Source organism: Pholis gunnellus, assembly GCF_910591455.1.
Source record: "Pholis gunnellus genome assembly, chromosome: 4".
Taxonomy (NCBI): Eukaryota; Metazoa; Chordata; class Actinopteri; order Perciformes; family Pholidae; genus Pholis; species Pholis gunnellus.
In genome coordinates, this window is record NC_136530.1 from 9905356 (window position 1) to 9925482 (window position 20127).

General features: G+C 40.1%; 1 protein-coding gene across 1 annotated transcript in view; it reads left to right on the forward strand.

Moving 5' to 3' along the window:
* The window catches only part of pex5la (peroxisomal biogenesis factor 5-like a), a gene marked incomplete at both ends in the record, with an annotated part of 77795 nt that overhangs the window by 45167 nt on the left and 12501 nt on the right, over window positions 1–20127 (forward strand). The window contains 7 exons of the mRNA XM_079157403.1: window positions 785–896; window positions 5187–5396; window positions 6622–6745; window positions 7203–7296; window positions 7591–7620; window positions 9586–9681; window positions 18364–18480. Coding sequence (XP_079013529.1) covers window positions 785–896; window positions 5187–5396; window positions 6622–6745; window positions 7203–7296; window positions 7591–7620; window positions 9586–9681; window positions 18364–18480 — 783 coding nt within the window. The remainder of the gene's footprint in view (window positions 1–784; window positions 897–5186; window positions 5397–6621; window positions 6746–7202; window positions 7297–7590; window positions 7621–9585; window positions 9682–18363; window positions 18481–20127) is intronic.

The following is a 20127-nucleotide window of genomic DNA, read 5'->3' on the forward strand; positions in this document are numbered from 1 at the left end:
AGATGGGGTGGGATTGACCACCTATTCAGAAAATATTGATTGTTTTTATTCATATTTATATCAAAGGATGGCAAAATCAAACAAGCAGCAGAGACAAAGGGATGCTTTTTGGCTGTAGTAAGTGCCATGACAGTGATAGAAGTTAATACATTGATTTGATAAGAAGTCACATAACTTACAACTTGTAGAATGATGTTGTTAGTTCCTGCAGTTTATGTTTACAACCTTAGTCTGGCTATTTCCTGTCCAACTTACTTGTTGCAACACCACACGGAAAAACCAAGGACAGATCTCTTTGTTTGAACCTTTGGTGGGAGAGTTGTGTGTGAAGGACCTTTACAACCACGTTTGACTAAAACTACAACTTTCAAAATGGTAGGTGGGTTTGGGAGAGGTCTCATTGCAGACCAGCTGTATGTTAAGGTAGTTACAGTCCAAGTAAAAAACGTTGTCCAATTTTCTGCTTTACATTGATGTTAACTGTTAAAAAAGCTGCAACATCCCTGACATCTTGAATCACTTCAGTGCGTCTATGTCAAGATGCTGTGAATAAATGATGTGCTGCAAAGGAGCACAAACGTGTGCCATCTTCCTAAAAAGACACACAGACATGTTGAAAGACATTTGCGAAGCAGGGATGTGTCAGTATGGGGACACTGGTGTCACCTGTATCATGCCCAAAAGGACTGAACTTCACTTCATGTTAACATACCAGGGACTCTTGTGTGATGGGAGTGTCATGCTGAGTGAGAGCCTGAACTGTCTTGTCTGTCTGCCCTTACAGCTGGTGAGTGAGCAACAAGAGAGCCGCCCGCTTTTAAGTCCCTCCATCGACGATTTCCTCTGCGAGACCAAGTGTGATGGGGTTTCCCGCCCAGTGACTTCCAACACAGCTGGTACAGTACACTAAATATTCAGTCTGTAAAAAGGTCCGTCTAAGGTCCGTCAGTTGACAGGAAAACGTAGATGACTACACAGTATTACAAGTCATTAGCTGTTTAAAATGCCCTTTAACGGTACCATTAAGACATAGCTCCATGTCTCTCTCTCGCTCTCTCGTAATACATTTAGAAGTAAATTAATATTGAAGTCAATCTGTGACTTCTGTTTTCAGGCCTTTGAAAAACATTTTTTACTTTTCAAATGTAGAGCAAATTTTAATAAAATTTCCAGAAAATCAGCTAAATAAAATGTTAATGATTGCTTCCATCCACTACAGCTATGCAATTATCAGGTGTTGGTGGCATCAAGAAAACAGTTGGCTGCCCTGACATTCATGTGCCATTAAACCACTGCAGAAAACAACAAGATGATGAGATTAAAAGAGCGCCAGTTAAACCTCAAACGGTGGAAAACAATGTAGAGAACGTGATGTAAATATGGCATATCCGTTCACGTACGTCATCATTTATTTCGGGGTTTCCATTGCACTTTTGTTGCAGTTGTTTTTAATCAACACACCAACTTATCTGTCATTAGGTCACTACAGCCCAATGTACCGTAACTGCACAGAGGCCATGCATTACACAGTATGAATCATAATTCTAGATAAAAATACATCAACGATAATAATAGTCTACTGTGCATCACACCCCACCCACTACTATTCAAAGCATTGGCACAAACTGGCAAATCAGATTTTACTTGTAGCATGTGAAATTTAAGTTCAAGAGTGTTTCCCTTAGTATATGTGTACTACTGTACGTTATTCATTAATTACAAGCTCTCCATCCCGACAATGAATAAACTTAAAATGAACCGGGTCAAAGTTGGTGTTGAGAAATTGAATGTTCTGACTTTAACAGATGCCGAGTAAAAGGGCCATCTTGGTTTCCACACGGGGATGGGACCTTGATCACTGAGCTGTACCATCTTTTGAATGACGATGATTTGCAGAAACAGATTGCACAGCTGACATGTGTCATCTCCACACCGGCCACTGACTGTGATGATTCAGGCGGGCAAAGTATGGGCGGATGTTGTGGGGAACGCTAAACCTTCTGTCTCCCCAGTGCCTCCTGCCGCTCCCGCCGGCAATGATGTAGGCCTTAGATAATAATTGGTCATGCACCTCGAAATTCCAAAAATGGTCAGATCCTGTCTAACATGTAGTCTTTGTGTGTTATTGTTGATTTACGTGCCATTTAATAAGCAAATCCCTGTACATAAAATCATCAGTGCCGAGTAGTTCTAAAAGAGGAAGAGAGGTTTCCTCCAGCTGCTCTGATTTCCTCTCACAGTCTAAAGACATGCAGGTGAAGAGAATGTGAGGTGTGATTGTTGATCTGTTTTCATACTGTGATGGACTGGCACTGAATAACACTAAACAGGAACTGAATAACACTAAACAGGAACTGAATAACACTAAACAGGAATTAGCAAGCAAAGAAAATAAATAATGAATGATAATTACCAGCTCAAATATGCTGATCTACATGAGACCTGCACCATGCTGTGCCCTCTATTGCATGCAGTTTTACTTTTGTCTGATTTTTCATACATTATGAATTGGCTTCATGGGTATGTGAGGTTTAGAAACACACTAGTCAAATAAATGTCTGTTTACATTTTAAATTGAATTAATAAAATGATGAAAACATATCGGCCGGTTGCCCTTAGGGGATAACACTGCTGTGCCCTTCCCACTTTGTTGAGGATGTTCATCAGTATTTATTTGCCAACATAGACCGAAACGTACTTCATCAAGAAGAGCTTCTCATCAACACCCCATCGCTGCAGAGAATCCCCTCTCCTTCAAACTCAATCCCAAAAATCTTCTCTTTCTTTTGTCAGCTCTTTGCTCCAACAGGCCAGTTCAATATTCAAAGGAATACTCTAAAGACATAATGGTTCTCACCTTTGAATTCACTTGAACACAATTGATTGCTTGAGATTTTAGTGATCAATCTCTTGTCTCTTGAAACGTATTGTTTGCTAAATGCTAAATTGGAAACATCCAAAAGAGCATTAGCAGCGCACGTACCCTGAACAGCGGTTGTCTTGTAAAACCGTTTTGTCTTGTAAACGTGAAAAATACATTTTGGAAATAGGATATTATAGATCGTTTAAGGTTTCTTGTGTTAAAATAAGTAAACCAAAGAATGATTAACTGATTCTAATAGCTTTTGTCTCTTTCAGTCAAGGACCCACTGTTTCAACCATTACTGTGACTTTTTAACAGGAACCTGCTACTATTAACTGCAGAAACCTTTCTTGAGTGTCTTGTTAACTCAGTAACACTTCTAATACTAATCTAAGAGGCTTGGCTCACAGAGGTCATATTATAATGCATGTCCTTCCCCTTCTCACTACCCCGTCATTTTTGTTTTCATCATGTTGTGAAGCTAAAAACCTAAAAACTCGACTAAAATGCGCAGCAATCATATTTATTTGCTCGCATTCAGTCCATTGGCCACCAGAGCAACTCATTAATTTCATTAATATACTGTATACGAGCATCCCGTTGAAATATCCAGTTGCTGAGGAAAACGTGTGCGATTGTCTTCCCAGCCTCATCAGTTCAAGTATAGACTCGAGGGTGCCAAAACATTTTTGACATCATTGCCTTTTTATGAACAGCTTGTGTTTCCTTTTGGTGCTGAAAACTCTTCAGGCAACCTTCCCCACGAGTGTGTCTCCCTTGATTTGTAATTGTACTCGCCATCTAAAGAGCACAAGGCATGGAAGACGAGCATACTCTCTAATTACGCAGAGATTCCAGTCAACGAATGCTCTCAGTTGGTTGTCATGAAACAGCAGCGCGCCAATTATGCTGTCATGTGTTTGTAGTTTGTAATGAGCTCACATTGCACAAAAGGACACAGCCAGGGTCCTGGGAAATAAGTGAGAAAACTTTGTAGGTTCCTCAAATAACCAATGCATAACAATGCTGTTTAACTGGAGTTATGAGCCTCTTATCTTTACTGAACTAGACTTTAAGGCAACGTTTGCCATCCCTTCTGTTTGGTTCACAATGTCTCTCACTGCCATTGGTTCATAAAAGTCAGGAGGCAATGGAAAAGATCATTAGAAACTACACAATTATTGCATGTTCACATAGAAAAACATTCTAGATGGGCCTTTGATGTGCATTGCACTGACAATGTAATGTAATGTGTATTATGCATTTAGAAGATATGATGATGTTAACCTTTGAGGCAAGAAATTAATGACCAGCCGCAAAAATGCACTTCACACAAATTTCCCATTACAATGATATAAGAGGAAACATATCACCATGTGTGCATTTCACCCTGTTTGCGTTTGTTTTATTTATTTATTTACTTATTTCAGTGGGAAGATATTCACATATGAGTAAGACTGTCCTCGTGCTAAAGGATGCAGTCTGAAAGTCACAGCAAACACTAGCAACACATAAGCAGCTGCAGCGAGCCCACTGCTCATTTGACTCGAACTACAACATGTCAAACTACCAACACAGAACACATTCAATAAACAAGATAGAAAAGTGATAAGGAACTGATTTACAATGAAATTTAAATTAAAAAAAAAAAGTTTAAAAAATGAGAAAGCTTACATTCTGCCTGAGGTTTAGAATTCATCACAATAATTATTTAAACCAAACATTCGTCTCTTTTTTATTGAAACTGGGAATCACCTCAGAATTAAAACACTGTTACAGAGTCTGCAGTCAAGAAGACGACATCACAGACAAAAGTTGAGCTCTTTGACAGAAGGCTCTGTTCTTCTTTGCCGCTCGAACAACCTACGATTGAATTACTTAATTGACCAAACTGGAGCTCCTCAGGGGGCTGCCTTATCCTCAGACTGTGCAGTGGCCTGTAGTATACTTTGATTCTCTGAAAAGAGCAGCAGTTAATTTTTTTTAGATGTCCACCCAGCGGGAAATACCGTGACAGCTTAAGTACCTTTGACAGCTCAACTCACAGTGTCAGAAAATGTGTAGATCAAAATCAAAGCTTCATGCAGGACAATTTGTTCTATGTTGTTATGAAGAGAAAGGAAAGTTTTTAAAATGTGATACATGCTGAAGAATCTCAAAAACTCCCTTTGCAGAGGGGACAACCTTATCCAAACCACACAATGACCGCAGAATTATCTCCAGGACACATTTTGACACAAACAAACAGACTCGCAGGGTGTATACAATACCAGCCACTTGTTAGCACAGCTGGTTAAATAAACTACTGTCATGTCTCTCACAGTTCTATCTTCAACACTGGACCTGCTGGATCTCAGTGAACCTGGCGAAAGGAGGACCAGCAAGGACAAAAGGAGCCCTCTGTCTTCCCGGGGAAACAGCCAGAAGAACAACTCTCGCAGGAAGAAGACGGATGAGACAGAGCTGATCCAGGTGGAAGTTGAACAGACAGGACAAAGCATGAGGACCCCAGAGAGGGCATCACTAGACTCAGGTAGAGATTGATTGTAAACGTTGGATACTTCACAATCGTTTAGAGAAGCCAAAAGTATAGACATTCCTAACGTGCAATTTATGGGCAAGAGAAAGTCCATCTTTTGGGAGAATGATGCAGACCAACCATCAGTTACTTGGTACCACTTAAAAACGCATACGCTTGAGTGGATAGCATGCATTTACGGCTAAGTATCGTACTGACTGACTGATGTGTCTTTACCGCCAAGAATTTAAATCCTTCACTGTTCAGTATACTGATAGCTTAGCACACAGCATGCAGCAGTGCCTTAGGCGTACGGTGAGGAATTTATACTAAATCTATAACTTACGATGGAATCATCAGTCACGATGTCAAAAACAGCCCAGGGGAATATCAGACCCAAATGTTTCCATCATGACTCATTCACAGACTCATATGGTGAAAACAAAAGTTTCATTGTCACGGCTGGTAAAACTTAAATCCTATCGTTGCACAGTCTTTAACTTGATAGCAACAACATCACTCAGTTTCTCAAAAGCCATAAATCTCCCACCACACCCATAAATAACCCAACAACTCAGACTCCCATCAACCCCTGTGGAACCGACCTTGCACACGTTCAAGATAGGGCAAAGACGGATCAAGCCAATTTACTGTAATGAAAGGGATCATCTTAAAAGACATTAAGAGGAAACGGCCAATTACTTTCCTATTTGCCAGTTGAAAAGGTTAAAGTCTTCAATGAGAACTAATTATGTAGACTGTGTCAGACTACAGTGTGGTGAATAATAATAATTGTGAGATTGATTATAACCCTGGCATCATTTGAGCAAAACTTTACGTCTGTTACAATTGTGGGCATATGTTTTTCATTTAGGCACCCACAGCACTAATAGTCGGCCTGTTTTTAGCTCACTGCTCTATCAGAAAGACTCCATTAGTGGTTGCAATCCGGTGTCAAAAGGTTTGCTTTTTAACTAATGGAAAACATGATTGGTTACTTTTTTTAATTAGTGTTAATGCTTAATGACGAAATTGAAATGTACTTTTTCCTTTTTCACAAAAAAAAAGAAGCTAAAAATACATTCGGATTTGTCCCAATTAAGAGATAGACTGAGGCTAGCTTTAGATTCCGGTTGACTTTTTGTTGTTTTTGACAACAAATGAACTCCCTCTGTTGCCAATTAAGTGTTTTGTGATTTTATTATTGTATTATTCTTCATTACTTTATTACTGTCACCAGTTACCATTGGTTCAACGTTGGATAAATGGGAAGAGCTGAACATCAACCCTGAGAGGAATGGCAACAGAAAATGGAAGTTGGAGAGACGGCGTTCTTCTAAAAATTCATCCAATGAGTTACTGTGGTAGGTATTCTGCTGAGCGGTAGACAGAGACCAGCTGGTGAACATTGTGGAGTATTTAACAGCTAAAGAATCAGATATTTCACTCGGGAATTATATTGCAATGTGTTCAGAAACATAGTTCTAAATGAGGCTTCTGTTTCTCCATGTCCACTAGATTAGCAAGTTTCCCAACATACTATACTTAAAAAGTTGCCTATCCTTAACCAAACCATAGTTAATTTGCCATAACCACAATCTTTCCCAAACATTTCCTCTAATGTAGTAGCCATGCACAGATATTGTAGAAATTAAAAAGCATTGGCACTGAACATCATCATGACTTTTGGGGGAATGGTCAAACATAAGAGAAATCTTATGAGCGCTTGAGATACTTGAGATACTGCATCTCCCATGAGTATCAGAAGCGTTCATATCAACTGTGTCTGTATGTAAACCACCTGTTTCTCTTCTACTTTAGGTCCATAGACTGTAAAACCCAAATAGAGCCATTGAACAAGAACTCCTTGGAAGCAAATACCAAAGTGGATCCAGATTCTGCTTTAGCATCTCAAGTAAGTGCTCTGTCAGACAGCAGCGGTCAGTAATCCTCATTATTGTTTGCACCGTCTGCACTTGAGATCAGCATCCTTGTGAAGTGAGAAAGCTTCACACTTCTCAAACATATTGATCTGACTGATGGTTAAACCCTCATAATGAGTTCACGAAATTATGAATTTAACTTTTTTATTCAGCAACTGCATGCCAATGCATGATAACGTACCCTTAATTTGTTTCCAGTGAGTCACGCTGTTGAGTAATTGTTTACCCATCCTTTTTTCCTAACACCTACAATTCTTCCATTTCAGCTCAACAGGCAGTATATTAGTGGAAGACATGTAAGCCTCCCTATGCATCCTTTCATACGCTATTGAAAGAGTTACACATTTGCACCGTGAAAAAAAAGCATCACCATCTCATAAAATCTGATTTAAAACCGCCAAAAAAGGAGATTATTGAAGCCAGAACGCAGCCTTGACGAAATCCGGATACATTGTTGGCCTTGAGATTGTTCCTTTGTGGTGCTACAAGGTCCAAATGTCAAGCGCTTTCCCCCTCAGTTGATGTCTCTGTGTAGGTTTGCATAACGGGTTCTTGTTTCCAGACGCCATTATTGAGAACCTATGAATTACTCAGCCGTACTCCGAGCCCATTAGTGTTAATTAGCTTAACACCTTTTCAGCACTCTGATAAATAATAGATCTGGGATTAAAGATAACTGACCGAGATGGAGGGAAGTTATTGGCAAACAAACACGCTCAATTTGTTTTGCTTAGGAGTTGCATAATAGCAGACAGAGATGCTGTAAAGAGTGGTTTTAGTTTCCTACTTAGCAGGTTTAACCACACACACAAAAAGAAAATGCATGCAAGGAAGGAAAACTTGTGTTGCATGACATATACTACAGCCCATGGCCCACTGATGACAGTATTGCAATATTTATATATTTGCAGTATTATGAACTGGGTGACTGTGGCGACATTCCTGGAAAGAAAATGCTGTAGTACAGTTTTTCTCCATTGTATATACACAATAAATGGAACTATGCACAAAATTCAGAAAAACAGTTAGTATGGAGTTTCAGACACATCCCAAGACTCCAGCCTGCTAAACTCAAAGCACAATGTTATCACTCAAATAGAATTTATAAATCATCCAGGACTGAAATATTAAGGATTGCCACTTTAAATGAAAATAAAAACCTTAGTCCTGATAGAAGCCCTCTTCGTTTCTGAAACACTGGCACCAGAGCCTGACATCAGCTGCTAATATTTTCCAGATTCTTTTCTGGTATTAGACTATGGCTGTACTGGAAATCACTTGTCAGGATGCCAAAGGATGCCAGACTTCAGGGGGATTTAAGATAAATAAATAAATACAACCAAAATGTGATTAGAGTGTTTTTGGGTGGAGTTTACCAATCATACAACAGCAAAGAGCTTTGTACATGTGGTAATATTTTTTACAACGCATGCATCTTTGTTCTTGTAAATTAAAAAATAGGTATAGTTATCTACAATAAATGGATTAGGCAATTTACTGTCTGTTAATACTGAGATTAAGTAACCTTAATTAATCTTGCACAATGGAAGTCTGTAGGGATGGAAATTTTGTTACAGGTACTGGCTGGCCCATTCTGAGGGAAGCCACTGACATGGAGGAATTAATTCCTCAGTCTCTGTTGTGGATTTGCTAGCGCTGGTATAAGTACAGTTACTGCTATTCACAGAAAATCTAGCGCCATATCACATCTGAGCAGGACAGGCTATCTCAAAATCCTTTACCCTTCAGTTCAATGTGTAGGTGTAATGTGGAATCATGGAAACTACATCGCCTTCAAAACCCTACACATGCGTGTAATTTTCATTTTCACACTCGAGCAATGCTTTCTTCATCTGCAAGTTTGTAACTGAGAGGCTATCAACAAAATTCAGACATTGCATGTGCAGGTGCACGGGAAAAGGAGTGAAATTGCGAGAGGCTGGATGAGTAGCATGGCATTCAGATGAGGGGTGGGACGAGATGCTGACAGTAGTGATTCTGCTGGCCTTCCTAAGCATGTCAGAGGCTTTGTCGAGGCAGGGATATTTACTCGTCCCTGAGAAAGCAGAGACGGCTGACCCTGCACACTCTCCCTGCCTGTCTCTCCCGCTGGCTGATTGGTGGTGTGAGTGATGTGCAGTGCTGCTATGGGGATGTGTGTGCGCGTGTCTGCTTGTGATGTGAACACGAGTGTGTATGTGTTTAATAGATTTTGTCTGGGAATATATGCATTATGAAACGTGTGTGTGTGTGTGTGACAGGCTCGCCTAGCCAAGGAGCAGCGGTGGGGCAGTGCCCTCCTGTCCAGACATCAGTCCCTGGAGGAGGAGTTTGAGCGAGCGAAGGCGGCTGTTGAGGTAAGCAGAGTGCTGCTTAGTGCACCTCACATCTGTCACCGGTCAAAAGAGAACCAGCTGACTGAAAGGTGCAATGTGTAAGATCGTTCCTGATTTTTTTGTCTAAAACGTAAAAAGATCCAGGCTCCGTGTACAATTTAATAGTTTGTTTATTAGTTTAAATCCTAAATGCCCCTCCCCCCCCGCCGCTAACTGTCCCAAATGGGGCTACCCAGACCTTTGACCACCCAGGACTGATCATATGAGATTTCCAGATGTTGATCATAAATGGTGATATAGCATGTTTTTCATGATTTTATTTCATAAAGAACATCGTTTTCGCAGTAGAAACGCCCACCCTGCCTTTAGCTTCCAACTTAATGAAAAAGTGATGAACGTGTGCTCTGAGAAATTTTTGAATAAAGAGATACAATAAAGGGAGAATTCTGTGAACTTTAAGCAAAGAAGCCTCTTTTACAGTATCACATTTCCATCATCATTTCCCATGTAGCCTCATAATCGTTCCTGCAATTTGAATGCATCTACCTGAGGTGCTGTGGAGCTGACTTCCATTCGACTCCCTCAGTCCTTTTGTCTCCTTGTCAAATGATCACTACTGTGCATCATGCAATGTATTCGCCCCTGCGGTGGTAGCTGACAGTTTAATAGTCCATGATAAATTCACGCATACGTTGAAGTTCACGGGGTGTTTGACTCAGAGAAAAGAATCTGGCTAACAATAGGAAGGTAAATAGGTCAGTAATCCTTTGGCCGGACATATCAGATACCACAGGGGATGGCGAAGTTACAGTAACTAGATATGGCTTGATTCTTCATAGGACTGTGTACCGACACACTCCACGTGTTGAGTTGTAAAGTCTGCCTGACGCTCTCGTGCTATCGGGGATGTGACAGAGTTTGCCATGACAACATGGAAAATGACTCCTACATATCTGAGAAAGAAAAAGCTTTTGTTTGAAGCTCAACGCACTTTCATCACCTGTTGCTCTTTGATGTCATTGCACATTAAGTTTTCTTTCAGCTGAAAGGTTACATCACATTGGCCCAGCAACAGCTACCCAAGTGACTAAAAGAGCAGAGTCTGTACTGTACAGAAGTTTAAATAACCACGAAAGTTTTGTTTTTTACTTGAAATAAAGCCACTCTGCCACTAAATGGACATCACCTTTCCCAGAAAATGGGAGTGAACCCTGCACTATCGAGTTACTTCAGCTTTACTGAGGGCTACAGCAGACTGTTGCACACTGAGCCATGTGTAATGGTCAGTAAATAATAGAGCAGGGGCAAGAAGACGGTGAGAAAGTGAGAGGAGCAGCAGCAGATAAGTGGACCGCCCGCTTGGGGATCCCTTCCCAAAGTTAGCAATGATGTCACATCTATAAGCCTATGATCTACATCCTCCAAAATAATTGCACAGTTTGAGCACAAGCGTCAGCTGTAGGCCAGGTGAGTGATGAGATTCTGAGATGCTCCTGGACAAGCGCCTGAGCATGGAGCATCGATCGGTAACAGTATCTCTCGGCTTCGATCGAGCGGCCTGAGTGCAGGCCTCCACTCGAGAGGAGCTCTGATGCAAGTGGCCAGCCATTTTGGCTTCAACCGCCAATGTCAAAGCCCACAATCAGATCACTTCCATTTTAGTAGCTGTGCATATGCATGCTCTTTCATACTTATAAAGACATGGCGGTAGAGACTGCTCAGATGGCAGAGAGAGAACATTAAATCAGCACGCAACCTTGCTGTCAATTCATTCAATTAGATGAAGCAGCCAAATGTAAGAAACTTAGGACTCGCAGAGGACAAGGACTTCAACAAAATATTATCCATTTTACAAAGTTGGCACTGATGAGAAACTCTGTGTTCATGTGTAAAAAAATAAATAGAAAATTGAGAATAAAATGGTCACGAGAAGGAACTTTGCTTTGAATTATTTGTACAAAGAGGCTGATTAAGAGATATTTTCTGAGAAGGTAAGTGACTTACGGTAACGTCGTGTGACATGGACAATTACTCTGAGCTGATGTAATGTAATACTTTTATTACATAGAGAACCACTGGAACAGCTACAGGGTAAATTTTGACTTCGGGGAACAGTGTTTTTTCACTGTGAGGCAGAGCAGCGCGCTCCCACAGTGGCGATAAAGACGAGATGAAGGTAACTGTGTGGCCTCTTGTTTGATTTAAACAGCAGCGAGACAGGTTTTATATTGCAGAATAATGTTCTAAAGGCAGTTCTGTGACAGATTGCAGAGGTAGTTGCCGAGCAGTTAGAGATCGGGGCTTGAGATCAAAACGTCAGTGGTTTTAATCCAGAGACCTGCTGGGAAAATGCGAATGTGGAAAATAAATGAGTAATGCTTTCACAACTTTTCCAGTGGAGCTGCCAACATGACAATGAGGGTGCACAAGGCAACTGCCAAAATCCCAGCAAGTGTCAATTCAAATGTGAATTTATTATCCCAGAGAGAAAATGTATTTGGTCAGAGGTGCATACAGGGGTGAATATAGGGCGAGAAGGTAACAGTCCACAAATTACATGAAGCAAAAATAAGACAAAAGCTTTACCTCGTGCTCTTACAATGTTGTGTCATTTGGGTTGTTGAGTTTTAATTCCACTCATTCGAACTCTGGTGCGGACAAAACAACTGCACAGAGATGATCTGAAAAGAGTCTTTTCAAACACACAGTTTGTTTGAGCTGGTCCGACTCTATGGATGGGTTGGTGAAGTTGTTGCATTTTCCCTTTGGTTCAGTTTCTTTTCACACAGAAAAAAAATGTATTACTAAAAGCCAAGTAAAGGGGGACGCTAGATGTGTCTGCCCGTGAGTGAGAAAGTAAACACAGGAAAGTCCTGAAGAGAAGAGGTTGAGTTGTAGTCCAAACTAATAATTCTCACAGCGGTTATTTCTTTGGGACAGTAGATAAAGAAAAAATGTAATTAATTAAGTATTAATTATCAAGCCCACAATTATCAGGTGACAACACATAGTATGTCATGAATTCACAGTTAACTGCACTAATGCCCGGGACATAGTAGCTCTATGTGTTGTTATCACAGACATCCACATTGTGTGGAATCGCATTGTCTGCCAACATGCATTGGTAGCACTTTGTCCACTGAAATGTATTGTATTCATCTCTGAGTGACATTATCGGGACTCCAGCTTCCTATTTTTGTCTGGCTGACCGAGGACTTGGCCTCCGCAGCAGAGCAGTGGGTGGCTCATTAACATTAAAAGGCCAGCCTGGCTCTGGAGATGAGGAGAGCTTTTTCTTTTTTTTAGGCTGCTCCGTGTCACTGGTAAATAATGAGATTTTCTGTAGTGTAAGTCCCATGGGCAAAGTAGATAAGTAAACCTTATTCATGTGCTTGATTTCCTCCAAAGGTTGAGTCTCAAGTTAACACAATTCAAACTGACGTAAAGAGATAAGGTTAAAGTTCACCGGAGAAGCGCTCACACAAGATCAAATATTTTTTGTGAAAAAGTCAGTTGTTTGGCAGCAAAGCACCCACTCCATGAATGGCAAAACAATGTTAAAGCATAAAAGCAATAAACAAAAGGGAGCTGCTGTAATTGAGTGGCTCTTAACAATTCTAATTTCAGTTGTATAAACTGAAAATGACTTTACTTGCCTGAAATACCTGCTTTGGTTGCCAAAAGCGTCAAAACCTATAGGCACAGAACACGCGGGATGAAGCTTTATGTTGCACGTTAAACATGGTTTGCTTGGGAACAATTGAATATGTTGCTTAATATGGGTGAACTGTGACCAAACGGTCCTTTTGAATGCTGTTAATGTTTTTTTACGATCATCGTGATTTCGTTTTCCCAGTCAGGGTACGATAAAGTATGAAGCAACTGTTTTCTACCACCTTCTATTTTAGGACCATCTCTTTCTGTATTTTTGCTGACCTAGAGTAGACAGAAATATCAAGTTCTGCAAATTACCTTCCTGGCAGAGTACATTTATTTTCACTCTATTTATTATCTCAGTCAAGCTGACGAAGACACACTAATTGGATTCTAACCGCAAAAATATAAATATACCTTTTCTTAATGTGGGTGACACCAACAGCCGAGGGTATGTGTAACCTTTAACATGATTATCTATGTTTTCAATAATGTATTCATGAAGTAGCTAATGAATCCCCCTCCCACCCTCCAACCCACAGTTCATTTGCAAACATTGGTGACATATTTGGCAGCAGGAAGCATTCTGGATGCAATCCATTTTACGTAACACTTCATCAGACCTGCTGAAATTAGAGTCACAGCTACGGGCTCGCTCCTGTGATACACAGGATATATATTACCTCGTCGTATCTTTGTCTCGTTCCACATAATTAACCTGCCAATGCCAGTGTTAAAAGCATCCCTCACAGCATTATTAAGATACGACTAGATTTCTTGTAAATTAAAAAAACACGCATATTTTCTCCATTTTAAAACTGCGAGCAATTAGATGTCACCCGTGGTGCAATTAGGGGGGGCGAGAAAGTTACACACCAGATGGGATTTCACAATGCAAACAACCGATTGTCTATGAGATGCAAATAACGAGATGATGAACTGAGGCACAGTGTAAATACAGGTCCACACAGTGATCGAGAAATAATGTAGACTAGATTATGTAAACGAGCATAATGGCTGTAGCATGAGAACCATTCACATGAGAATAAAGCTGAGGACTGCTGTGCAGTGATTTAGCTCAGGGCTGACAGTTGGACCAGTTGGTCACATGACATCCACACACATCTATTACAAAGGAACAGGGTTACTTTATACTTCCACTTTGCTACAACTCAAAGGGAAATATTGTACTCCACTACATTTACTCAACAGCTTTTCAGGCTGCTTTGCAAAGTTCAGAAACATATGAGCAGTTTATAAATCATGATGTAATGTTACAGGTTAAACTAACAGTGCATAAAGTAGTTTAAAAATAGCTCCATCTTGACAAGGTACATCACAAAAATGCTGCAAGCACATGAATGAATTTAAGTGTCCTGCCATCTCATGGACACCTTCACAATACATCAATGTTTACAGGACAACAGAGAGCAGAGAACAGCTGGTCTGGTCACAAATCAATCTTATAATAAAAAGGCAACAACAATACGGCTCATACACCCCGTGTTGATACAGTACAAGGTTTTCTTCCTTAGTGTGCATTCATTAAATAAACTGTCAATTTGAAGCTCCCTTTTTTTAAACAACCATCTCAGACGATGCGTCATCCATATCCAGCGACTCGCTTGTATTCTACATATTATTAGACATAAAGTCTACAGTATAAACGTACATGATACTAATTTTTTATTTCTCCCAGATGACACCGTGAAAGGATTTGACTTTCTTTTTCCAAAGCAGCGACCAGGTTCAATATAATGATGTAGAATACCGGCTCTAGACCTTTTTTAGATGGATTAATTTTCATAAATAATGTGGTAATAATCCAATAATATAATTCATATAATTCATTCATATTCAGAATTAGAAGAGAAGAGCCTGTAAAATATCCTGTCACATATATTGTAAAATTTGAATTATTGCAACTTCAACTATAAGATCAAATGCATTTTCAAAAGCAATAAAGCGTCTTACTGAGACAAAATGTCATGATATTCATGTGTGTTGGATTAATTAATATTGCCTGCAAGTAAATAAATGAAACTAACAGTTTTACCATCAAATAAAACCACTTTTAACATATGTATCTAAATAAATAAGTGAACTTATGAGGCTTCAGAGAAGAAAAACACTGTTTCAACATGCAAACCTCTAAATCCAAGTTCCAGCCCTATCGCTGCCTCCGAACATGTAGTTCCTCCACCTCAGGAACTCTGACAGCACACTTCCAGACAGCGCAGACAGCAGCGACTCACCTTCGGGCAATTTGTCTGAGAGTCAGCAGCCTGCAATTACCTGCCATCTCTCACCATCAGGAGCCACACTATGGCCTCCATATCAATCACAAGTCTCTGAAATGTGGAGATGAGAAGACCTTTGACACACACACACACACACACACACACACACACACACACACACACACACACACACACACACACACACACACACACACACACACACACACACACACACACACACACACACACACACACACGTACCGTAGATCTTTCTGACCCTGCACTCCTCTACAGTTTCACCACACACACATACATGTACTGTACACAGTACGTACTGATGAGTTTCTGGCTAAAGAGGACTCCATTAGTCACAGGAGGCTGTTCTGCTCGGCGATATTCTTCCCGGTTTGCTCTGCCTCTGACAGGAAGACAGACAACAATCATAGACTCAGCCAGCTGGAAGAAAACTCACATGAAAAACAGGCATGACGTTAACGTTGTCCGTTTATGCTGTACGCCAGGAGAAAAGGCACACCTATCTCCGTGAAGTTTGCTGGACGTGATGAGCCCTGGTGTGTTTTATATGTGGTGAGCACTGCACCAGACTCACTTTAAAAAAGTAGCCATTTAAATGCTACATTGCTTGTCAGCAACCAATCATATGGTAACTTGGGAGGCAATTTGAGCCAATTAATTTGGCATGCATGGAACACACTAGTCATAGTTTTTAATAAAAACTAAACTCTTGGCATTTGCTCCTGGTGTTCCCCACCACTGTTTTATAAAAAGGAAATAACAAGAGTTACAAGCTAACCAGTTTTAAATTGAAGTGTTTTCTCTTTTTTTAAATGTGAAGAGTGGTTCATGTGGATAAACAGGTATGCAGTGACAGTATCTGTCCCGTTTTACCATCCTATGTGGGCCTGTTTCATAGCTAAATCCCTTGATGCAGCTTTTTGAACACCCTGAAGCTGTTTCAACTCTTCTTGGCTAATGCAGCTAAACAGAGTGAGGAAGTGAAAAGAGAAGATAAAAGCACACATAATCCTCTCGCTATCACTACGATTCATGATGGTTCTAATTTTAGCAGCACACCTGAGATGAAAAAAACAAACATGGCTGAATAAGTTTTTAGCACATCTTTCAAAACTACCACCTACAGAGGCTAATCAGGAGTTATATCTAAATGAAAAAAAAAATATGCTAAGATGAAAATGTATGTATTTATTTGTCTAGAGTGAGAAGTTAATCGGGGCGTCATCTGCAAAACAATGAAAGTACATTTTTATGTTGCATGATTAAATGAACTAAAAACAGCACCTACACTGTGATCGTTGATGCGTTTTAAAAACTATATATTGATTTTCAAGTTTCATACAATGAGTGCAAATGAGTTGAAATACAAGCAATAATCTGGTACGTCATCATACTTTTCACAAGGTCCTGATTTGTATAGAAACAACTTAACCTTCAGTTTGAATATGGAAATTAGAGTTTTTCCACAACACTTATCACCATCACGATTAACAATCAAACTGTAGAGGAACATCGTATGTCTGACTCATGATTATACTTCCTTGAGTTGATCTTCACTCCGCCTTGCTCATTGACTGACTCTTTTCCAAACCACTCGTCTGGTCTGATCTGGATTTCAAGCCTTTATCTTCTTCTAGCTAAGCTGATTATTTGAACAAATGAAACGCACACACACAACCCTCACTTAAATCCAATCAAACTCTGGGTTTTGAGGCAAAGTAGAAGTGAACAATATCTTCAATGTCCTTAAGTTATGAACTAAGGCAAACTCATCATCCAAACAGCTTTAGTGTGATGACAGCTGCTGATTGTTGAAGTGTAAAACTACTTCTGGTGTCAGTTTATTATGGAAATGTGCACAATTCTTATGTGTGAGAAGAGATGATCCTTTAATGAATATTCCTGGACTTGTGTGCAAATGTTGTCTCTTTGCAATGAGTTGAAGCGCTTATTTATTAAAGCAGTTAATTTTAGTCATTTGATATGCATTGGATGGGTGTTTACATCCCATTACGCTGAAATATCAAACGTGATGTGCATTGCAGGCAAAGACAATAAAGGTTGTATACCAAACGGTTTAGATTTAGATACTTTCAAACCATGCTGGTTGTTGTTAATTGAAGAAATTGAATGCAAGACTAATAGAGTGAGCTTGTGTCTATAGGTTCATCCTACAGACTTAAATGAAAAGGTTCAATGAAAAGCTATTCCAGAAGGTGGATTGGCATATTCAACTCATAACCTTCACGGATCGGTCAGCTAACTGAAATGCCAACAAATAAGAGTTCAAAGGTCAAACTAATAGAGAAGTTAAGGCTCCACCTAAATGTGAAGTCTATTCTAAATACCAGTTTTCCAGCTATCCTGAAATTATTACTCACCTTTAACCGCATCAGAAAACATTAATACTTTAGATTTAGTTACTGTTCAGTATTCATTCCTTTGTATTTTTAAAAAAAATTATTGGTTCAAATCTTGTGTATTGATTTTCTGTGGTGGGGCCACACATTTGTTTGTAAGTGCGAATAGCTCTGACTCGACTTGGAAATGTGATGAGTCATCACGGGTGGAGGTCCATACGCTACAGCCAGTGAGCCAGACAGACGTGACATTTCCAACAGTAGGATGACAGGAAATTACAGAAGCTGTTATTCTACTGTGCACTAATCACTCATTCCCTCCTTTTCTCCTCTCCCTCCCTCTCCCCCTCCCTCATCTATCCATCCGGCTTCCTCCCAACGGTGCCCCCCCCCCCTCTCTCTGATGGCTGTAGTCAGACACCGAATTCTGGGATAAGATGCAGGCGGAGTGGGAAGAGCTCGCTCGGAGGAACTGGCTGACTGAAAACGAGCAGGCACAGATTCCCTCGTCTGTGTCTCCGCATGAGAAGGTCACTATCATTACAGCATGTGCAGAAATGTGTCCTGATGACACTGATGTTGAGATGTACAGTACTGGCAGCCTCTGTCTCTCCTAGTCAACAATGTCTTGAGCGTAACTGTAACATGAGTTACGCAGCATTTGGAAAAAAGTAACAAAGTAGGTTTACTGTACTTTTGAATAACACTTTGTAGATGATACACCTAAATCATGCATAACTCCCAAAGTGGGACTTCAATGGACAGAGCACACAATTAACACTATTTGCCTTTCCACACAAAATTAAAAGGAATAGTTCAACATTTAGGGGAATTCACGTATTCCCTTTCTTGCAGAGAGGTAGATGATAAGATCAATATCATCTGTGTCTGTATCATTGAGCTCAAACCAGGAAGTGAATGACCTCGCTTAGCATAACGACAGTAAGCTGTCTCTGCACACTGCTGAAGCTCACAAATGAACACATTCTATCTTGTTTGTTTAAACGAGGCAATCAACAGGCAACCAGCCGAGACCCCAGAAGGTCAACACATCTATTTACATGTATGGATTAAACGAATGAGATCAAATGTCTGTCTTTAGTGGTACTGGTAGGTGATTTTGATAGTAGAGATTGGCAAATAAAATGACATTCACCGTTGGCAGTGGCCGATGTTTACCTGTTGTGTCGCGTCAATTTACCGGACAAGTGTCTGGCCTGCCACGTGTGGGAGTATTCCACTGTCTCGGAGGAAGTTCAGCAACAACAACGTTGTATTCTGTTTGAAAAATACAAGACGTGAAAGAAAGCCCTGTTAAAGTTTGTAATCGCTCTTACATTTCATTTATGTTAACGTGATGATTACAAATCATACATGACAACAACAAGTTGTCGGCATTCCTTTTGCTAGCGATTCCCCCCCGTTTCCAGTCTTTCTGCTAAGCTAACATGATAATCTCCGGGCCTTAACGTCATACTTAATGCATGAAATGAGAGGAGACGACAGTGTTATCGATCCTCTCACCTAACTGTCTGCAAAAGACTCCCAAAATGTCAGACTATGCCTTTAATTAAACACTGATGTTGGGTTTGGAAATGTCTCTTTTCACAGGAATTGAAACCTTTAAAAAAAAAGCCAAAAATGTGCAGAGCTGCCTTGTTTTTAAGTTTACCAGTAAATTCAAGTCCTTAACATTACTTTAACAAATTAGATTAGATTTAATGATTTGATTCATGTCAAGTACTATTTCATCCCCAGATTAATACACATAGAATATTTTGGAATAGGAATATATTATATGGCATAATACAGCCTACATTCTATCATATACTGTAGCATCACCATATAAGATATAAAGTCATGTTTGTGGGTCTCAGAGGACAGTGCATATGGCTGAGCAGTATACGTTATCAGCTGACCTTCTTATATAAGGAAATCATACGAGATCAGACCTCTGGGCTTTCTGATTGATCCCAGTGCAGAAAAAAAGTAAAGAAAAAGCCGTTTCAAAGTCATCACGCTGTGAAGCGGCCAACAACACACCGGGGTAATCAAAGTTTGAAAATGCAAAGTGTAACATTTAAAGAGAACAGACAAATCCCGGGGAGCTCAGCCCAGGTTTGATGTGAGGCAGATAAAAGATCAATTCCTGCTGCTGGAGCTTTGCTTCAATATAC